The 20494-nt window shown below is 36.9% G+C and overlaps 1 protein-coding gene across 1 annotated transcript in view; it reads left to right on the forward strand.

Moving 5' to 3' along the window:
• Positions 1 to 11159: 11159 nt before the first annotated feature.
• Positions 11160 to 20494, forward strand: part of CDH9 (cadherin 9) — a gene marked incomplete at both ends in the record, with an annotated part of 79566 nt that continues 70231 nt past the window's right edge. The window contains one exon of the mRNA XM_080611879.1: positions 11160 to 11390. Coding sequence (XP_080468005.1) covers positions 11160 to 11390 — 231 coding nt within the window. The remainder of the gene's footprint in view (positions 11391 to 20494) is intronic.

The raw sequence follows: 20494 nt of genomic DNA on the forward strand, positions 1-20494 counted from the left end.
TAAAATAAATGGTCATTTGGGTTGCTCTTTGAAAATCTTCAGCATAACTGTGACAAAGTTAAAAGTCCACAGACTTGTGTGTGCATTGGCTTCACGAAATTTTTGAACATATCCTAGAAGAATTAAAAGACATATAACATTTTTAGAAGAATAGAAATGATTTCTGTAAAATACAAGATGTTTTATGAGATAAGAAATGTGAGGAAAGATTTAAACTATTAAAAGCTATCAAACAACAAAAAACAGTGAATCCTGACAGAGCCTATGGTTTAAGATTTTTTTTTCCTAATGTAAGACTAGTAATCAAATAATGTTGGCTTTATAGATATATTTAATTCTGAACTTAGACTTAACTTTCCTAGCTATTGGAAGCATATTACCATTCTTCTACATTAATATCTAGGCATAATTCCACATTGCACAGCAGGTTCCATTTTCTCCGCATCACCATGAATGCTGCTGTAAGACAACTAGAAATATTTTTTTTTGGTAAAAAATGTTAATGAAAAATTCAGTAGCACTATTCAATTACTTCAGTTGTTTTGTCTAAAAGATAGAACTTAACTCACTCAAAAATCCTTCGTATTGCTTTCTTATTACCTTTATGTAAAATATTGATGTTAGGCAAGTATGTATAAATGAATTTATATACTATTATATACTATATATAATATTCAAATAGTACATATATAATTGTAATTGTAATTATACATATATAATTGCAATGTAATAATACATTATTACATATTCATATATTATTATATGTATTATATTATAAAGAGAAAAATTAAATTATTAAATGTATATGCATATTGCATGTTTCCCCATCTTCAGACTCATTTCCAGATGGGTCTGAATTTTCTGAAGTTGCCTATCATGGTAGCAACAACAATCTTGAAACTTCAACTGGGGGAAAAAAAACAACCAACCCCAAAACAATTACTTTAGATGATTTCTTTCCCAAGAGAGCTTTAAAACTTGAAGTAAACAAAATTTCAGTATGAAATTGAGCATGGAAGACAAATTCTGAGCTACTGATCAGAGTTCTTGGTGGGCTTTTCTGCAGGACCGTCAAGCACCAGAAGGAGGCTGACTGACAGTATCTAGGCTACTAGCTCTTGGAGGGAGCATAAACCCTTAGGATACAAGGAGCTGAAAGGGGCTCCACTAGAACAGCATATACACTCAACACTCATTGCCACATATTTGTGTGATACACTTTCTGTCATTTCATCAGAGACTGTGGAAACATTTTGATTTTAACAAATTATTGTAATTAAAAACTGAAAGCTTGTTTGGTAAATTCCATGAAAAATTTTACCACCAGTGCTATGCTTGTGTCTACCCAGTATTCTGTGGTTCATTTGTCACAATTTTCAAGAGAAAATAGGAGTTATAAACCTTTAAGCATTAAATACCAGATTGGGTTTTTTTAAAATATTTTATTTATTTAACCAGGGACTCATCAGAAGATCTAATTTCAGTGTAGTGGTATTTCAGTTCCAGCTATTTCACACATACAATCAGGAAACTTCAAAATCTCAGCGATGAAGCTACTGAAACAGTTCTATCAGGGACAAATTCCAGAGGCAAAATCTGAGGCCTAAACCAGTGAAACTATTATCAACTCATAAAGAATGCCACTGTTGGACATACGACATACTGGAGAAAACTCAGCACAGCCTTTGGAAAGGGAAGTCCTGCCTCACAGACATATTCGAGTCTGCTGAAAGAGTTATCAAGCATATAGATAGCTTTGACCTCTTTGATATGAGCTAGTTGTGCATCTAGAAGGTTTTTGACAGTCACTCACTGAAGGCACTTAAGCAGCCATGAGCCAGAAGTTAAGGTCCTCGCATGTATCAGTGACTGATTAAATGACAGGAACCAGCAGGAAGAAGTGAATAATGAGTTTTCACATTGAAATAAAGTCTGTTGTAGTCTTATACAGGTTTCTGTATTAGGGTGTCCTGGGTTCAGCAGTGGCAGTCAGTTTTTTTCTCCTTCTTAGTAGCTGTTGCAGCACTGTGTTTTTGACTTTTGGCCTGGGAACAAAAAACTGATAACACTGATGTTTAGACTGACCAAGGACTTTGTGAGTCTCATGCTCTGCCAGGGAGGAGGAGGGGCCGGGAGGAAGCGGGGACGGGACACTTGACCCAGACTGGCCAAGGAGGTGTTCCATACCACAGCACGTCATGCCAGAGGATGTAACTGGGAGCTACCCGGAAGGGCACGTCCCCTTTTTGGTCGGGCTGTCTTTTCCGGCGGGCGGTATCGTGTTCTCTTCCCTTGTTATTTCTCTTGTTGTTGTTATTGTTGGTGGCAGCAGTGGTGATTTGTGTTATACCTTAGTTGCTGGACTGTCTTTATCTCAACCCGTGGGAGCTGCATTCTTTTGATTCTCCTCCCCGTCCCTCCAGAAGCGGAGGGAAGAAAGGTGGGGGGGGGGGGCAGTAGACTGCGTCGTTCTGATTTACAGCTTGGGCTTAAACCACGACATAGGGCCAGCAGTATTCAACATACTCATAAGTAACCTGAAAATAGGTTTGAATATCAAGGTGAAAAACTTTGTGACATTCTGTATTTTCTAGTTTTGGCTGCAATAAAATTAATTTTCTTCATAGTAGCTAAGATGGGGCTATCTTTCAGATGTGTGCTGGAAATAGTGTTGATAATATAAGGATATTTTAGTTACTGCTGAGCAGTGCTTACAAAGAGTCAAGGCCTTTTCTGCTTCTCACACCACCCCACCAGCAAGCAGGCTGGGGATGTACAAGAAGCTGGGAGGGGACATAGCTGGGGCAGCTGACCCCAACTGACCAAAGGGTTATTCCATACCATATATCCTTAAGCTGGCAAGGAAAGTGGCTTTTGCAATGCAATTGTTGTTACCGTTTCACTGTTATTACAGTCCCTAACATAAGTTTAGCCTGTACGAACTGGCGCTCTCCAGAAAATTCTTGTTAGTGTTTGAGGATGAAGCACAGGATGATTTGGACATGGTAACCCTGCTTTGGAGAGAGACAGGGGAGAGAAGAGAGTTCAGCCATATGGGTTTGAGCCTTTCCATACAAATCCGCCTCTAGCTAACAATGGTATAATAACTACAGTAGTTTCATATATATATACACACACACACACATTTGTGATCTATGCAATGCAGAAAGTGGACACCAAAATTATGTACGGTGAAATTGTTACAGAATTATATAAAAACACACATGTGGTAACCCCCAGATATTACATTTAAAATTATAAAGTCTGACAATTGCCATTGAGGAATAACCATAATGTAACTAGATAATTACAGGAAAGCTTTAACACAGAGCTCTGCAACAGAGAAAAAAAGCTATGTATCATGATGAAATTAAGTACAGAATATGATTAAGATGCTGCCTATACATGCATGAAGTTCCTGCTGCTTGAATACTGCAACAGATTATGATCACCAGTATCAAAAGATTTTGTGATCCCGTTGAAGATGGTAGAAAGGCATAGAAGGGGTTGAGATCTGATAAATGGTAGCATTCAGCAGCTGCTTGGTTACTTCAAGAATGAAGCAGTGGCAATGGTCTGCAATTGCCAGTCTGAATCTGCCAACTACATTTAATTGGTCAGCAACTGAGTTTTTTTCCAGTCCAGGGAAGTGCATGCCTATTTCCTTGCAGGCAGTAATTAAGTCTGATTTTCACGATCCTTTGCTATAGGAAAAGAAATTTCTAATGACTCAGATGTACTTGAGAAAAAAAAAAAAAAAAAAAAAAAAAAAGGAGGAGGATAGGAGGCATTAATAGTTTTGAAAAATCTAGGAAATACTGGCTTAAAGATGTTCTTATTCCAGGAAATGCTGGCTTGTAAGTACCTCTTATGCCATTAGACAAGCTGTGGACTCAGAAAGTTCCAAAAGCTCTCATCCTTGTACATGTTATGCTTAGGAGATATGCAGAGGTATGAGGCACCTGATATGGAGTTTCAGATTGCTTCATTAAGACCTCTGTGTGACTAACATGGGCTGCTTCACAATGAAGCAGCAAGAAAGAGGCATTTGGCAAAAGTACTTAGTTCTAGTTATCAGGATTATGTGCTTTCATAGGATATACCAGGACATTTGGTAAGAACATCCTGTCATTAACAATGCTGCCTTAGGTGAATCTCATCTGCTTCATGCAGAGAGACTGAGGAGAATCAACACATCTGGAAAAAAAAGGAGTCTATGCCTGCAGATACTGCTTGGTTTTGTATTGGGCAGATAGAGGGCTATGCTGTTTAAGAAAAAAAAAAAAAAAAGCAAAAAACCACAAATAACCAAACAACAACCCCCAACCCCACCCTATCCCAACCCAACCAAGCAATAAAAGCCTTAAAAATACTTCAAGGTATCAATATCATAGTAGAGTCATCCAGTTTATGAGTGACAGAACTTGAGATAATCGTAAAGGGGAAGTGAAGAACAGAATTTTGCTTTGATGACAGGATTTATTTGTCTTCCTTTTTCTGAAGGCTATTCTTTAAAAACTATGAATGTAATGATGAATGTGATGAATATGCTGCATTTGGAACTAAGATGTGATATAAAAACTTATAATGTAGCTTCATTATATGGTGAGTGAAATGTGTTCCCTGTGAAGAAAAATCGATACTAAAGATCAAAGTAGTTATCTTCAAAAAGCCTTGTTTTAAGGGTTTATAAGTGCTATATTTCCTAGTTTTTCTCATGCTGATGAAAAGTAGATCCTGTAGAAAGGTTTATTATTTGAGAAAAAGGTTGTGGGTTTGTTTTTTTTTTTAATGTGAAAATATACATTTCACTTGTGTAATCCAGTGGCCTGCTGCCTCAGGAACAGGTATTTTCAAAGTCTCTTTTTAAATTCGTTGAATACTATTGCTAACAAGTGAGAGACTCTTATACAGAATGGCTTGGAAGTGCTACAGGCTTCATTTGTTAGCTGAAGGGAGGATGGCTGGGGGAGAAAGAGTCCAGAAACAGTTTCATCTGCACCTTGGAAGAAACTTTTTCCAGAGAAGGGCAGATAGTATTTTCTCTGCCCAGAGACAGTTGCTTTAAATCACAGCTGTGTTTCTCCATGAGTCTTTGCCAGTGGGGATTGTCCAAACATGAATCAATATATTTTCTTGCCAGATCCATCCACCTGGGGAATTGGTGATACTGTGTGTGCTATAGAAAAGATTACTCAAGCCACATTGAGTTGAATTTGGACCAGTGTCTCCAATATACATAGCCTAGGGTCTGGCAAAACACTAAAATAAACGCTAGCTCTTTCTTGTCACAGCAAGAAAAATGTTGCTCCTAATGCACTTACAAACCATAGATTCATTTGCCTAAATACATTAATTCAATAGGCATTCCAATGCATATTGCTATTAATTCACTTTCCCTAAAACTCTATTTATTTTAGTGTGATTTCTTGACTCATGTAGCTGAGAGAACTTGGAGTAGTGTCCCAGATAGAAAGAACTGCCTTCAGGTCTTTCCTAACAAAATTTTCAGCTGAGTTTATCTCCACTGTATATACTGTTGAACAGATCAGCAACCCAATGGGCAAAAAGCAGTTCTGAAAATCTCTTCTGGAAGGTTTGCAGGAGGAGCTGCTGAGTGGGAAAATATTTCCTTTTTCATGTGGTCCATATTTCTGTGCCTGAATAGGAACTGAGTATTTGTACTCAAAGAATGTGTGTTCATCGGTCAAAAATCTGTCCCTTAAATTTTGGGGATCCCTCAAAATCTACGTCAGCTCTCATAGAAATAAAGGAAAACACCTTTCTTCGTTCTCCCAGATTCAGCATGGGAGATCAGTCAAGATGCGCGTTGTCTTTTTTCTTTTCATCCTTTCAATGTTACCCGCAACCCCATCTTTACCTATGAAGAGAGGAGAGGGAAGGAAGAATACTAGGAAGATGAAAACAAAAGGATTCAGCCATCAGTGATACATCCATAGTCTATATTCCTGTTTGTACAATGACTGCACTCAGAGAATATTTGAGCACTGCAGTCAAAGGGAAGCATGTCTATGCATATATGGGCTACCTTTTAATTAGTTTGGGGAGTAATAAAAGTGAGCCTACAGTGGCACAGACCTAGCCTCTACTTAAGTCTTAGTATTACTGGTGACAGTGTTATTCATAGCAAAACTTTGTACTGCTACATCTTCACCATTGTGAGTATTCAGTCTAGATAGATTAAAGCTAAATTCAGATTGGGTTTTCTTCTTGTTTTCAAAAGAAACACACCCAAATTCAGTAAGATTACTTCCATGCGTGCAAGCTACGCAAGTTTTATACTTGCTATACCCTGTTTTACAGATTTTAAATATCAGATGCATCTTTCCTATTTCAAGATTGGTAAGTGCAGTATGAAGAACTGCTGCTACAATTAACTCTGCTAATTTTAGCTATACATGAAAACTAAAGCCTGTTTCTTTTAGAACAGAATTTTACTTCACTATTAACAAATGAAGCAAACTAATGTAGGACACATTATCAAGTTGCCGAAGGTTAGCTTTTCTTCGTGTCATGCTTGTGAGTGACTGTGCTGTACTAATTAAAAACATTGCCATGGCAATTGCTATAGAAACATTTAAATTGACATCATTGCTAACAAATCCCTGCTATTGATCCCAGCAGGGCTTATTTCACACTACACCTGAAGAATCTAAATAGAATATTTTACATTCAAAAGGACTTTAAAAGATGCATTTTTTCCAGTTGCTAATGTGCTTAGGAAAATAATGTCTTTCATACAGGGAAGATTAATTTACTTGGAACTGTTGTTGATATCAGACTTCTTACTGCAAGGAGAAACTGTAATTCTTCAAGGCTACCACTACAGATCCTTTAAAAAGTAAAAATAAAAGACATTTATAGCCTCCACTCAGATCCTCTGCTTCGCAAAGTGGGGAAAGAATGTAGGTTCTCCACAATTTGGGGCATTAAAAGGTTTAAAACATGAATACCTCATCTTAAGAGACATTCCCAATGCAACTAGAAAGAAAACCATTTTCCATTGTTTGACAAGAAGATGACCATTGTACAGATTAAATAGTGGAAGCAGAAGCAGAATAAGAGAGATTTTGATCAGTTACTTAGGAAAAAAGCCACTAAAATTATTCTCCCTGGTTTCAGACTTAAGATCTTTGCTCCTTTTAAAAGAAATAATTTACCATAATGTTCAGTAGAGCCAGACTGATCCAGAACAATAACTCCTTACACTAATACATCCAACTATTGTGAAAAAACTCCCTAAAATTCTGTCATTCTGAAACCTGAGTCATATCCTTCTTGACATGAAGGGTGTTATCCTTCCTCTTAGTAATAGTAAAGTTCTTCTGTTAATTTGAAAATCTGAAATCAGTAGAGGGCAGTACTATACAGAAAACCATACACTTGAAACCATCTCAGATTAAGTTCTGCCCTGGCTGAGACAAAATATGGGAAGCTAGATTCTTTCAAGAAAAAAAAAAAACATACACAGTGCATTTTGGTCTGCTGAATAGCTGCTCTTACTTTTCCAAACTACACCAGAATGCTTTGTTTCAGTATTAAAATAACACTCAGACATCTTCTGAGTCTACCAAATGCTACTCCTGACCAACTTGAACAGCTGACTCAGAGATGAGATACCACCTTGAAGTATTTCTTTGAGTACAAAGAAAACAGTCATATAAACTTCGTATACATTTGAATGAGTATGGCAGATAGTGTTTGGACAGAATGGAATGAGGACAATTTCAGGAAGTTAAAAATGTGTCATTTTGAAATAGCAAAAGTGAAGTATTTGAAATTTGATTTCCATTTGAAATTACCAAAAAACTGAAGATGTAATCACACAACTCCAAATGGCCAAATGAAAAGATATTGATTCTTCCCCCATTTCAAAGAAGAGTAAAAATAAACCAGACTAAATCATCTGAGTGTTAAATTTGTCTAAGTTCTGAAATGACATTTTGAAGAGAAAATTTAAACTGTTTAATGGTTTTGGATAACCTGTTTTTCACAGCCTTTCCAAGACCTAGATATTTTGCAAAATATAATTTTAGGAATTTTAGTAGTGCCACAGATTCAATGCATGTTAATATTTGGCCAAATATGTGTGTAGTTTTTCAAGGCTTTTATTTTTGTTTTGTGGTTTGTTTCATTTTATCAGCAGAAGAGCTGATACTGTAAGAAATTGGAGAAATAAATCAGTCATTACCTTAAATATATAAAATCATGATATTTATTGGAATATTTTTGTAGCAACACTTCACTCATATAAAAAGTAAAAACAATCAAATCCATAATTTGATCAGTATGAATATTTAAACATATTATAGTTCAGAATGTATTTAAGGTGAACTATTGAACCATAGTCCAACAAAAAGTATGGTGATGCAGCTGTGAAAGATCACTATTTGAGGACACATCAAGCAAGAGTTTCTCAAGAAGAGATAAGAGACTTCAGAGCCATTGGACAGACTTGATAATCTACCTTTGCAGGTTTTTTTTTTTTATTGTCAAAAAAAAAAAATTCCTGTTGCTGTTTACTTTCATTTTCCAGTAATTTAACCAGAATCTAAGTTACAAAGTCTGAGGAGGCTCTGCAATCTACCTCAGTTGGTGCAGTGGGTTGGATTTGAGTATCAAGATGACAACTTATGCTCTACATTTATAAATAATTTTATTTAGTGATAAAAACCAGTTCATTCTATGTTATACAGGGAATTAGAATTATCAAAGATGATGGGATAAAAGATTGGCTGAGGTTTGGGGTTTTTTTTCTCTTTATCCAGGAAAAGTTTCAATCACAAGGCAAGATCATCAGTTAATGTCAAAAATTATTGGTATTAAATTAGCCACAGGACAGTTCCCCTTTGCCGCTCTACATGTAACAGAAGCATACTGAGAATTACAAGGGAGAAAACAAGAATTCAGAGAAAATACATCAACTTATGTATATCAAGATCTATGTACATTCATGATTTTATGCAAATAGAATTAATTTACTTTGTGCTTTAATTCTTCAAGTAAAATAAAGAAGTAAAAGAAAAATAAAGAGTTTTCCTGCATTATATGCATGGTCTTCTGCATAAATTTGACACCTATTAATTTTTTTTTCTTTTTGAACATTATGTTAGAAAGTGATAAATATTCCAAGCCTTCAATTTTTGCTCAGCTAAAACTTTCCCTGAAGTTGTTAAAATGCTAAGATTTTGATCCTTCTTCAGGACTGCTAGTTAAGACCATACAGAATATCATCTTAAGGAAACCTTCACACAAGGAGAAAATTCTGTCAATTTTATCATTAAGGTCTTTAGAGTACAATTCAGTGAATATTTTCTGTTAAACAGTTTTTGTTCTCAACTGACTAATAATTTTCCCAAAAAGCATCTTATTAAAAAAAAAAATAAATCTTTTTTATACAGAAAAAGTCTTCATTCCTCTCCCCTGAATAAAACAAAGTAAAAGTAGCTGCTGGTAATGTTGGTTTGTGGGAGAAAGGAGGATAGGTATGCATGTCTATATTAAATTTCAAAATTTAGGTATCCTAAAACTTCTGGATAGTGTGGCTTCATGCTTCTATCACTGTTCATGGACTAGGATTCCCAAAACAAATGATGCTTTTGCTGCTGAATTGTTTTCCTATGCTTTCTGTAATATACAATGGCAGCTCAGCTAAAGACATCTGTCGTGGTTTAAGCCCAGGCCGTAAATCAGAACCACACAGTCCACTTCCCCCCCCACCTTTCTTCCCTCCGCTTCTGGAGGGACGGGGAGGAGAATCAAAAGAATGCAACTCCCACGGGTTGAGATAAGAACAGTTTAATAACTAAGGTATAACACAAATCACTACTGCTACCACCAATAGTAATAATGATAAAGGAAATAACAAGCAAGAGAATACAACCGCTCACCAACCGGTACCTCACCCTCACCCTGCAGTGATCCAGCCCTTCCAGGAACTCTCAGTTCTACATCCTGGGCATGACGTGCTGTGGTATGGAATACCTCTTTGGCTAGTTTGGGTCAGGTGTCCTGTCTCTGCTTCCTCCCGGCCTCTCCTCCTCCCTGGCAGAGCATGAGACTCACAAAGTCCTTGATCAGGGTAAACATTCTGACCCACAACTGAAAACATCAGCTTTATCAGTATTATTCCCAGGTCGAAAGTCAAAACACAGCACTGCACCAGTAGAAAAAATTACTGCTAAACCAGGACAACATCCTAAACCAAAAACAGACTTGGCAGGAAACCCAAGTTATGGAAAAGACTGGGATATCAAGCATGTTGGTTATACTGCCAAAAAAAAAGGAAAAACCTACCCCCAAACCCTCCTCCAATAACTGCACAACACCTTTGGTTTTTGATTAAATGTTGTTTACCAATTTCTACATAAAACATCAACTACAGAAAAATAAAAATAAGAATAAGATTCTTTATCATGAAAATACCTGTTCATCCAGGAGTGGAAAAAATAAAATAGATTCCAAACTCAGAATTCTGTCCCAAATGCAAATGTTTGTTAACCCCAGGAGGGTTTCTGTGAATCAAAAATTATGTAACAAGTACTTTTTCTTTCTTGAACAAGGAATCTGTTGAAGTTATCAATAATACTTTAAATTACAGCTAATATTATGAGTTCCTTTGTGCAGAAACAGAAGCAGATCTGCTGGACCACTGGGGGGCTAGAAAAGGGGAAGAAGGGATTGTGTTAATCATGAAGTAACAGAAAAATCAGATTTGCAGCAATTCGGAACAGACAGTAAGAAAAGATAGCATCAGGCTGTGATGGGAGAGAATAGGTTGGAAGGCTTCTTACTATTTGGGTTGTTTATGTGTGTCAGGAGGCTGCTGGAGCAGAAGTTTTCAAAGTAGTATTTTCCTCAGATTATGCTTTAAATTTATGTCTTTATACAATGTGAGAGAGTGAAATAGAAGATGTGAAAGGAAATATTACAGAACTTGACTTAAAACTCCCTGAGTAACTTTTATGGTTATATGCAGTTTGCACAGGTTATTGTCATGATCACTAGGCTGTTGGTATTGCAACTTACACAAATACTTTTCTCCATCCCCTAGGTCCAACTTACAAAAGGAATCTAACATTTTAAAAAATTCTTCTTGTGAATTATTAGTGGAGTGGAGGCTAACAACATCTCTGTAAATGATGAGGACTTACTCCTTCTTGATGGTCTTTCTTTGGAGCTGTATGTTTCATGTGACTCATGTGATGTCATCCCAAAAAAGGACTAACAAGCACTCAAGCAGTGAAAGGTTAACAGGATTGTCAGAGAATGATGGAAAGACACTGCACCGCACCAAGCGTGGTTGGATGTGGAATCAATTTTTCTTGCTGGAGGAGTACACAGGTCCAGATACTCAATATGTGGGCAAGGTAAGTCTTGTGTTTAAAGAAATTCTTTGGAGGTGATACGTCTGACACCTTTGGTATTTTCTGTCCTTCTCCACAGCTGTTTTGCTTTTTAAAAAGAAATGGTCCCAGTTTCTCATTTAAGTCAAACAAAGCATGTCATGGACTGTCTGAGACTTCCTTAGCTATTCAAAGTGGTGGAACAAATGAAGAAACTGTGGGGGAAAAAAAAAAAAAAAAAAAAAAAAGAAAGAAAGCTCTTCAGACTAAAATGTTCTGATTTCTTATTGCATATGCCCATGCAAGTTTTTTCACTGAATAATTTCCAGTTTTCAACTGTTAAACATAAATATTAGATAAGGGAATAGAGAAGTTATGCCCTCATTCATTTACCTTGTGTCATTTTTCAGTGTACTGGGATGCATACTTCCTCAAGTAAAATACAGAATTCTATTTATTAATAATAAAATTGCTGTCTATGCACACTTCCAAGTATGGATTAAGTGCTTGAGGAAAAAATATATATGTTTTTCATAATTTCTGCAATAAAGTGAGATCTTTACTTACTGGCTTGAAAAACTTTCCATTCTTTGAGACCTGCCTGCATCAGCTGTTTCTGACAAAGCCACCTCTTGGTGGTGGTAGCTCTCATATTCTGGTGCCTAACTACCAAATGGATTGAGACAATTTTAATTTAAAGACCCCAAAATGATTTTTAATATTTGCTAAAATCTCTGGCATTATCATCTGGAAAATGTGGAAAACATCTCTCTTTATTAAGAAACGAATGTCCAAGAAGCCAACCCTGGTAACTATCAACTTGATTCTGACCTCATTTATATCAGCACTACAACCATACAAATCTCTTTTCAGTGAAATTAATTCTGACTCGCAATAGCAGAAATAAGATGACAGCTGTAATCCTATTGGTAGATCTGTTTATCAGAGTGTAAAATAGGAAAGTTTGTTGTAGATAAAGGGATCTTCTGTAAGGAGTGAACTAATTGTACAGAGAGATTTCTAAAAAAATTTGGTTGGAAATAATATTGAGTAAACTTGCAAAGAAATGATACAATAATATAGCTCTCTACAGTCACAAGTTATACCTACACACAGAGAAATATATTTTTTTTAAATAGAAAGCTGTCTTAGAGGAGAAGTAAGTAGTAAACATAAGAGTTCGTTCCAATTTTATTCCCACTGCTATGGATGAATGGACTCCAAACCATCTATGTCATTCAAAATCTCAAATAAATTAAGTTTAAATCAAGACTATTTTCAGCATTTCTTTTTCACAGAAGGGATGCCTACATGATATATTGCAACAGATGCAAACTTTGCACTTATTCCAAACTAAATAAAAGGCATTGGACCTTATGACTGTAAAGATAAGTCCAGGAAGGAAAACAAATGGCTGCACAGCAGCTGGATCTGAGATGATTCATTTCTCACAACTCAGATAATATGCTGAGATTTTTCACACTTCACTGAAAAATATCGTACAAAGGCCCTGAGGGAGAGGTCAGCACTACTGATTCTCTAAACAGATGGAAATCACCCCATGTATTACCCTATGTTCCAGAGAGAAGGAGTTGGATTGAAATGATAAAATCCATGTGGTTGATTAACTTTAAAACAGTTTATGATATGACAAAATCATAGTTCTATCTTCAGTGGTATAAATCCACAGTAAATCCATTTGAGTTAGTTCAAATTATCCTAGGTACACATGATATACAGCACCAAGAGGGAACTGCTACAACAAGAAGTCAAGTAAGGAATTTCTCTTAAAAAAAAAAAAAAAAAAGAAAGAAAGAAAGAAAGAAGGTAACAACATTTTTTAACAATTTTATTCTGAGAAAGGCTTAAATCTCAGATTTAGTATTCTCCTGCTCAAAGTGATGGTAATTAACAAACTGGTATGTGTGAAGAGAGAGCACTTTTACTCCAACCCATGGGGACTAGTTCACAGCAATTATTGTTATCCAGTCCCTCTTTAATATGGATATGCACAGGCAGATGGATTACTGAGGTAGAATAATAAATAATGTACTAAAAAGTAAGTAAATTGAATTAAGAAACTTTATCAGGAAATAAACTTCTAAGGGATAATAGCCATAACATTGTCTGTGTTTCATTAGTGATGCTACTCTGTTGATACTTGTCATGGTTTCAGCCCAGCTGGCAACTAAGCATCATGCAGCCGCTCACTCACTCACTCCCCCTCCACCCTGGCTGGTGGGGAGCAAAACAGTTTAATACTTGAAATAAAGTAAAATATCATAGCAACAGCAACAACAACAAGAATAAAAGGAAATAAAGAAACAAAGGAATAAGCACCCCCTCCCCAAAAAAATAAGACTAGTGAGGCACAATGCAATTGCTCACTACCTGCTGACCAATGCCCAGCCCACCCATGAGCAGCAATCAGCCTCCTACAGCTGTCTCCAGTTTATATACTGAATATGACATTCAGTGGTATGGAATACCACTTTGGCTAGTTTGGATCAACTGTCCTGCTCATGGTCCCTCACAACTTTTTGTGCCCCTCTTCACTGGTAGAGCATGATAGACTGAAAAGTCCTTGACTTAGGGTAAGCACTAATCAGCAGCAAATAAAACATGGCTCTGTTATCAACATTTTTTCTCAGACTAAAGCCAAAACACAGTGCTGTCTCAGCTACTAGGAAGAAAATTAACTCTATCCCAGCTGAAACTGGGATAATGTTTTGTTTTGTTACGAGTGCATTCTGTTATTGGCAGTAGGGTAGGATCACTCGGTATGACATAAAAAGGTAAAATTAGTTTACTAAGAAGGATGGATACATGGGATGGAGTGAAATTCTGTGACATCCACACACCTCTTACTCTCACTGCTCAGCCTCCCAGCCTAGTTTAGACCAGCAACTGGAACCCAGGAGAATTGGACACTTGCTTTGTCTGCAGGACTGTCCAAGTCCTGGCTACACTCGGTGTCAGGGGTCCCTTGAGAGAGGAGTTTCACCCGCATATCTGAGGTTTTATTGTCTTAGGCAGCTTTTTTTAAGATTAGGTTGTTGGGAGCCAATGGCCTCACTATCCAAGCAGACCCAGAACAATCTCTTTCCCTATATCTGAGGCCAAATAGCAGTTGTTACTGAGGTTAGTCTCACCCTCTCGTCTTTCCAAATATCTTCCAAGAATGGAAAGTGATTAACAGCTCCATCATCCCTGATATTTTTTCTTTCTTTCCTTCACATACCAGACTAATTTAAACATTTAGGATTGGCAGATGCATTCATGGTTTCATTTATCTCAATGGTTCTTGTGAGTAGGCTTCACCTTGTGACAAGAAATAACTAGAAATGAGGTTTGGTGTACCCGTAAAGAAGACAAAAACCAAGCTCCATGCAAACCTGGTGCATGTCTTTCAGACTAATAATGGGTCTAACCCAGTGTTAATAGACTCTGAACAGCTAGAACAGAGCTTACGTTCGCAATTATATTTAGGTAAATTTTAGACAAAGGCAGTGACAGTGAGGATAGGTGATGTAAAATTGAGACTGCTAACTGCATTTAATGCACTTAGCAGAAATAGAAAATGTTATTTAATGAGCAAAGAAAGTTAGCATTCAACAGCTGCCAGAAGGCTTAATGTCCAGAGCAACTGTAATAAGGAAATTATTCAAAGAACAGACCTAAATCACTGTCACCTTCAGGGACAGGGCATATATGCATCTTGTGAATGAGAGTCATCTCCAAACAACTTAGAGTATATTCATCACACATCTTTCTTTCCTCCTCCCAACTCAGAGGACTCCTTTTAAGTACTGGTGCATGCATTAAAAAAAAAAAAAAAAAAAAAAAAAAAAAAAAGTGTATATAAGATCTTTACCCTTTTTAGGTCCTGTTACTCGGACCTGCAACAATGCAAGAAGTCCTTATGACATTCTTTGATTTCTTATCCTTTAAAATGATATTCAGGAAATGCTAAGAGAAAAAAATGGCTGCATCATTGTAAGTGTTAACGTGAAAAAAATGCACAGATACAAACTTTGCTCTGGAGAGTTTGTAACTGAAATATTCAGGTAGACATAAGTAAGGTAAGCAGTATTATAGAATCCTAGTTAAAAAATACTGAAGAAGAAATTAAATTAAATTTCTAAAAACTACCATATTCTTTCAAGATGCCTGTTGCCTATTGTGAATGTTGATACCTCAGTGAGATCATCAACGTCAGGCATTTTCAGAAGATGTAGTGAGAGGAACTGCAAAGCTCATGCTTCCTACCAAAAATTCACAAAAATAGAAAAAGAAAAAGTGAATTACACTATAACATTCAGAGTTATATGAAGGGGTTGAGAAAATGAAACACTTGACTGCATATCATGCTGTGGCATTCCTTGATTTCTGGGAATTGCCTTTTCTTTCACTAGAAGAGAGCCACAGATCCAACTTCTCAGCTTTTACTAACTTTGAGCTGCAAGAAAATCCTAAAAAATTAAATCTAACCCACTGATATAAGTCTGGCAAACTTACTGACTTCCTAAACAAATGGTCCAAAGGGATAATTTAAAAAAAAAAAAAAAAAAAAAGTTGATGGGGTGATGCTCTTTAATTAAAGAAAAAAGCTAATAAAATGCACAGAAGGCTCTAAGCAAGTAGCCTTTAGGAATAATTAGTTTTGTTTTCAAAAGCCGATACTGATTTTATGTCTCCACTTCTAAATAACTCACCCAATAACATCTGAATGGGCATCAGTTGTGCAAAATGTCAAATATGCTACCTTTTTATCTCCAGTCCTTATCTTTAACTCCAGTACCTGTGAAATATCCACTGTCAGGAAGAAATGGGGCTAATCAAATTCATCAGCCATTTTGGAAAATGCTGTCTTTTGTGCTTTACAACAGTATACTTCAGTGATTTCAAGAGACAAGAGATTTTCCCTCCTTTAAGTCACTCAATTACGCTTTTTTTAATGAAAACTTGTCTCTCCCTATATCAAACAGGCACTTTGCTAATCAATACTGCTAATCTTGATGGGCAGGTGATGCGTGAAATTCCATGCAATGTATGTCAGACCCAATCAGTTGTCATTTCCCACAATTTGAAAAATAAATAACAACAAAAACATTTTTGTACAGCACCTGCAACCTTTCTTTTCATTTTAAGAGGGGAAATACAAAATCAAATAAAAAAGAACTGACACTGCTCAAAATTAGCTATCCCATGAATAACCTCCTTTTCAATAACTTCCATAAATATAAATGAAATAGGCTTTGCATGACATAAAGCATCAGTTAATTGGATGCAAACTGAAGAAAAATCTCTGTTCCACCTCCAGTTAACCAGTGAGTTTGATTCACGACATTTGTCTGTGCACCTGAGTAAGAAGTATAAAGTGAAAAGAAAAATATTCAGAAGACGAGGTTTTTTGAGGAAAGTGGTTGTTTTTTTCTGTTGGGGGAAGCCAGGTATAACATATAGTTAAATGCAACCATTTATTTCTTGGAGTTTGCAATTAAAAATATTTAGATATCTCCAAATGAGCTTACCTACTATAGCAGTCTGCTTTATAAGAACAGAGTCAAGATCAGAACTTCATTTAACAATTTAAGAAGTCTCAATGAATTAGTAACCTTACCAGACTTGTTATTTAACATGAAACTTAATTCAGTTGCCCAATTATATATACTGTATGCTTCCCCCCCCCCAATTAATGGAATTGGAAAGTATTTCCATGCAAATAAAGACTGAAAATATACTAATGCTTGGAAATATGTTTTCACATTATTTTGCTGGCTGGCTTTAGGACACTGCCAAAGTCCAGAGTAGATTCCCTCTTAACATTCAAAGCAGAAGAGAAGTCAAGAACTGGGATCAGTGAAGCCCTTTCTCCATTAGTCTTATCCCAGTTCATCCATCACTTGTGCCTTTAAGCAATTTATGCAATTAATCCACAAGGATTTCTTTACAGTGTTTATTTTCCCTCCACAGAGCCAGTTTAAGAACCACTTATTGTAAGAATGAGAGGACATACAGTTGCACTATCCTTTCAGTGTTTCAGGTGTGCCTTCCATTTTGTTATAGATGAATCCCTCCTGTCTTATTTGGAAAACTGTTGCATTTAGTGCAGCACATAAATGCTGTTAAAGCCAGCATGTTTCTTTGACATCTTTTGAATTAACAGCATGATATGTTTCAATAAAACAACAGAATCATCAACAATCATATGTTACTGACATATAAATGTATAGAAGTGTAATTCAAGTGGAGACAATTTCATCACATTCTTAACATGTTCCATTTAGTATGTGTCCTAAAGCCATTTTTTAAAAAACAGCTTTTGAAGATTTAATAATATATTTTCATTAGAATATCTGCTGTCTCTTAACAAAAGTATTTTCAGATTAAATAAAAGAAGAAAAATTAGTGGGTCTCCTGAGTCTTCTCCTTTTATCTTTAATTTCCTCTCTCAGATCCCAAGTATTTCCTTGTCTTTGAATGAATACTGCAGAAATAATTATGTATCAAAACAGAAAGGAAAAAAGCCATAACAACAGAAAAGATCAAAGAAATAAGAAAAAGAGTCTGACCAATATTTTAAAAAATAAGAAATAGAAACCCTATCTGGTTCCAAAATTAACAAATTATCTCCGCTTATATTGCATTCTTCAGCTAGCACATTTTTTCAACAAATATTTGGTCTAATTTCAAGCAGCCATATCTCTCAGCAGATGAATACCCAAAATCAAATTAAAATGGAAACAAGTAAACATAAAAAAAAAAGGTGAAAGAAAACCCCAACCAGAAGTCCCTGTCTGCAGATGCATGAGTAACTTAACTACAAGTACCGATAAAGACCCATAGATTTACTTGTTTAAAAATAACTTATTATCTGAAGGCTTCCAATATAAACTATATTGAAAAACTGCTGTAAAAAAAGATATTTTTGACAAAAAATAGTAAAAACCAAGGTTCTCAATGCAAATTGATTGCTACTTTTAAAAAGAAGGCTGGTGAGCCAGGGACAAAAAAAATGGTGAAAAACAAATGCTATATCTTCCAAAACCAACAGGACTGTTTTCCTCTAAAGAGGGGACAGCAATTCATTTCTGTTAACCTAAATAATTTTTTTATTGGAAACTCAAAGAAAGTGAAGAGATCTAATCACATCAGGCATAACCTAAGTATAAACAGTTTAAATAGGAAATGTCTACAATATTACATTCTAATGATAGGTCTAAGTTACAATTTTACAATCCAATTTGGACATCATATTTCACAAAACAATCACAGACTTATAGAATGGTTTGGGTTGGTATGGACCTTAATGGTCATCTAGCTTGATGGTAAATGCAGTCAATACAGTGAAGTACTAGGTAAAGATCACTCAGAGAGACAGGATTATCTTGATATTGGGGGTTTTCATGACAAACTTTTTAGTTTGTGTCCTGGGTTCAGCAGCAGCAGTCAGTTTTTCTCCTTCTTAGCAGCTGGTGCAGTGCTGTGGTTTTGACTTTCGGCCTGGGAATAATACTGATAAAGCCGATGTTTTCAGTTGCTGGTCAGAATGTTTACCCTGACCAAGGACTTTGTGAGTCTCATGCTCTGCCAAGGAGGAAGAGAAGCCGGGAGGAAGCAGGGACAGGACACCTGACCCAAACTAGCCAAAGAGGTATTCCATACCACAGCACATCATCCCAGGGGATGTAACTGGGAGCTACCCGGAAGGGCACGTCCTCTTTTCTGTCAGGCTCTTTTCCAGCGGGCGGTACCGTATTCCCTTCCCTTGTTATTTCTCTTATCATTATTCTTATTGGTGATAGAAGTAGTGGTTTGTGTTATACCTTAGTTACTGGACTGTTCTTATCTCAACCCGTGGGAGTTACATTCTTTTGATTCTCCTCCCCATCCCTCTGGGGGGGTGGGGGGGAAGTAGACTGCGTGGTTCTAATTTACGGCCTGGGCTTAAACCACGACAGTTCTTTTTGGCACCCAAAGTGGGGCACGAAGGGTTGAGATAACGACAGATCTGACCAGAGTGTGTCTAATCGTATTTGTGATAAGCATTCAGTGTTTTGGATTAATAATCAGTCATCACAATGCTGATTTATTGGCTCTCAAAGTTGTTGGTTTTGATCTCACAGTCTCAATATGCCGTAGCTTACTTAGAGCCAGTATTTGCTGTGTTGGTGTTTTTCAAGTGTGGGGCTTGGGCTAAGGTTATTGTCTCCTTGTATTTTATGGTAATGACTTGTAATACAATAGAAAAATTGATCATGAAACTGATCTGGCTTATGTTCCCAGTGTGGTCACCACCTTTATACTTTGGGAAGTATATAATACAAGTGCTTAGCAACTATACATCTTTTTTCTCCTTCCTGGGTGGTCAACCTATGAAGGAGACATTCTTTTACCCTCCCAGTGCCCCTCCCAGACCGTTTACAGCATCGTTTGAGAATTTTGAAGTTTTTGAATGGCCTTTTAATATTGTTGAGACCTGTTTGCTGATTGTGATGGGGGTCACCATGTTGGCACACATACAGAGTGTGTTTTGTCCACAACCATTACGTCTGATCTCAAGAGTTAAGCAGAGTCGGGTTTGGGTCTTGTCTAGGGTTAGACGACAATGTAGGGGGACCAAGAGATTTTCCCCGAGGTTGGACAGCCATGAGTGGCAGGGTGTGTGGGATAGTATGGGCAAGTATCTAGGTCAGTGGGCCCCTCCAGTGTTTTGGAATTTCACCACCGAACAAGTGCAAAATCCAGAAGATTTAGTAAAACACTTAAATATGGTGTGTTGTCATCCTGGTCATACCAGAGAGGGACAAATCATGTCAACGTGCTGGGGTTTGGCCTATGCTTACCGGGCCTTGTTCAACACTATCCAGCACCTTCAAAAGGAAAAAAATGTCCCTGGATCTGAGGGCGAAGCAACAGACAGCACAGCTACTCCAGCTCCGAGCACAGCAGCTACACCACCCCCAGCGACAAGCACAGCCACTACTCAAACTTCGACTGCAACAGACAGCGAAGCTACCCCAGCGACAAGTACAGCCACTACTCAAACTTCGACTGCAACAGACAGCGAAGCTACCCCAGCTCCAACCACAGCAGCTACACCACCCCCAGCGACAAGTACTGTT

This window comes from Psittacula echo (assembly GCF_963264785.1).
Source record: "Psittacula echo genome assembly, chromosome: 2".
In the NCBI taxonomy this organism is placed as follows: domain Eukaryota; kingdom Metazoa; phylum Chordata; class Aves; order Psittaciformes; family Psittacidae; genus Psittacula; species Psittacula echo.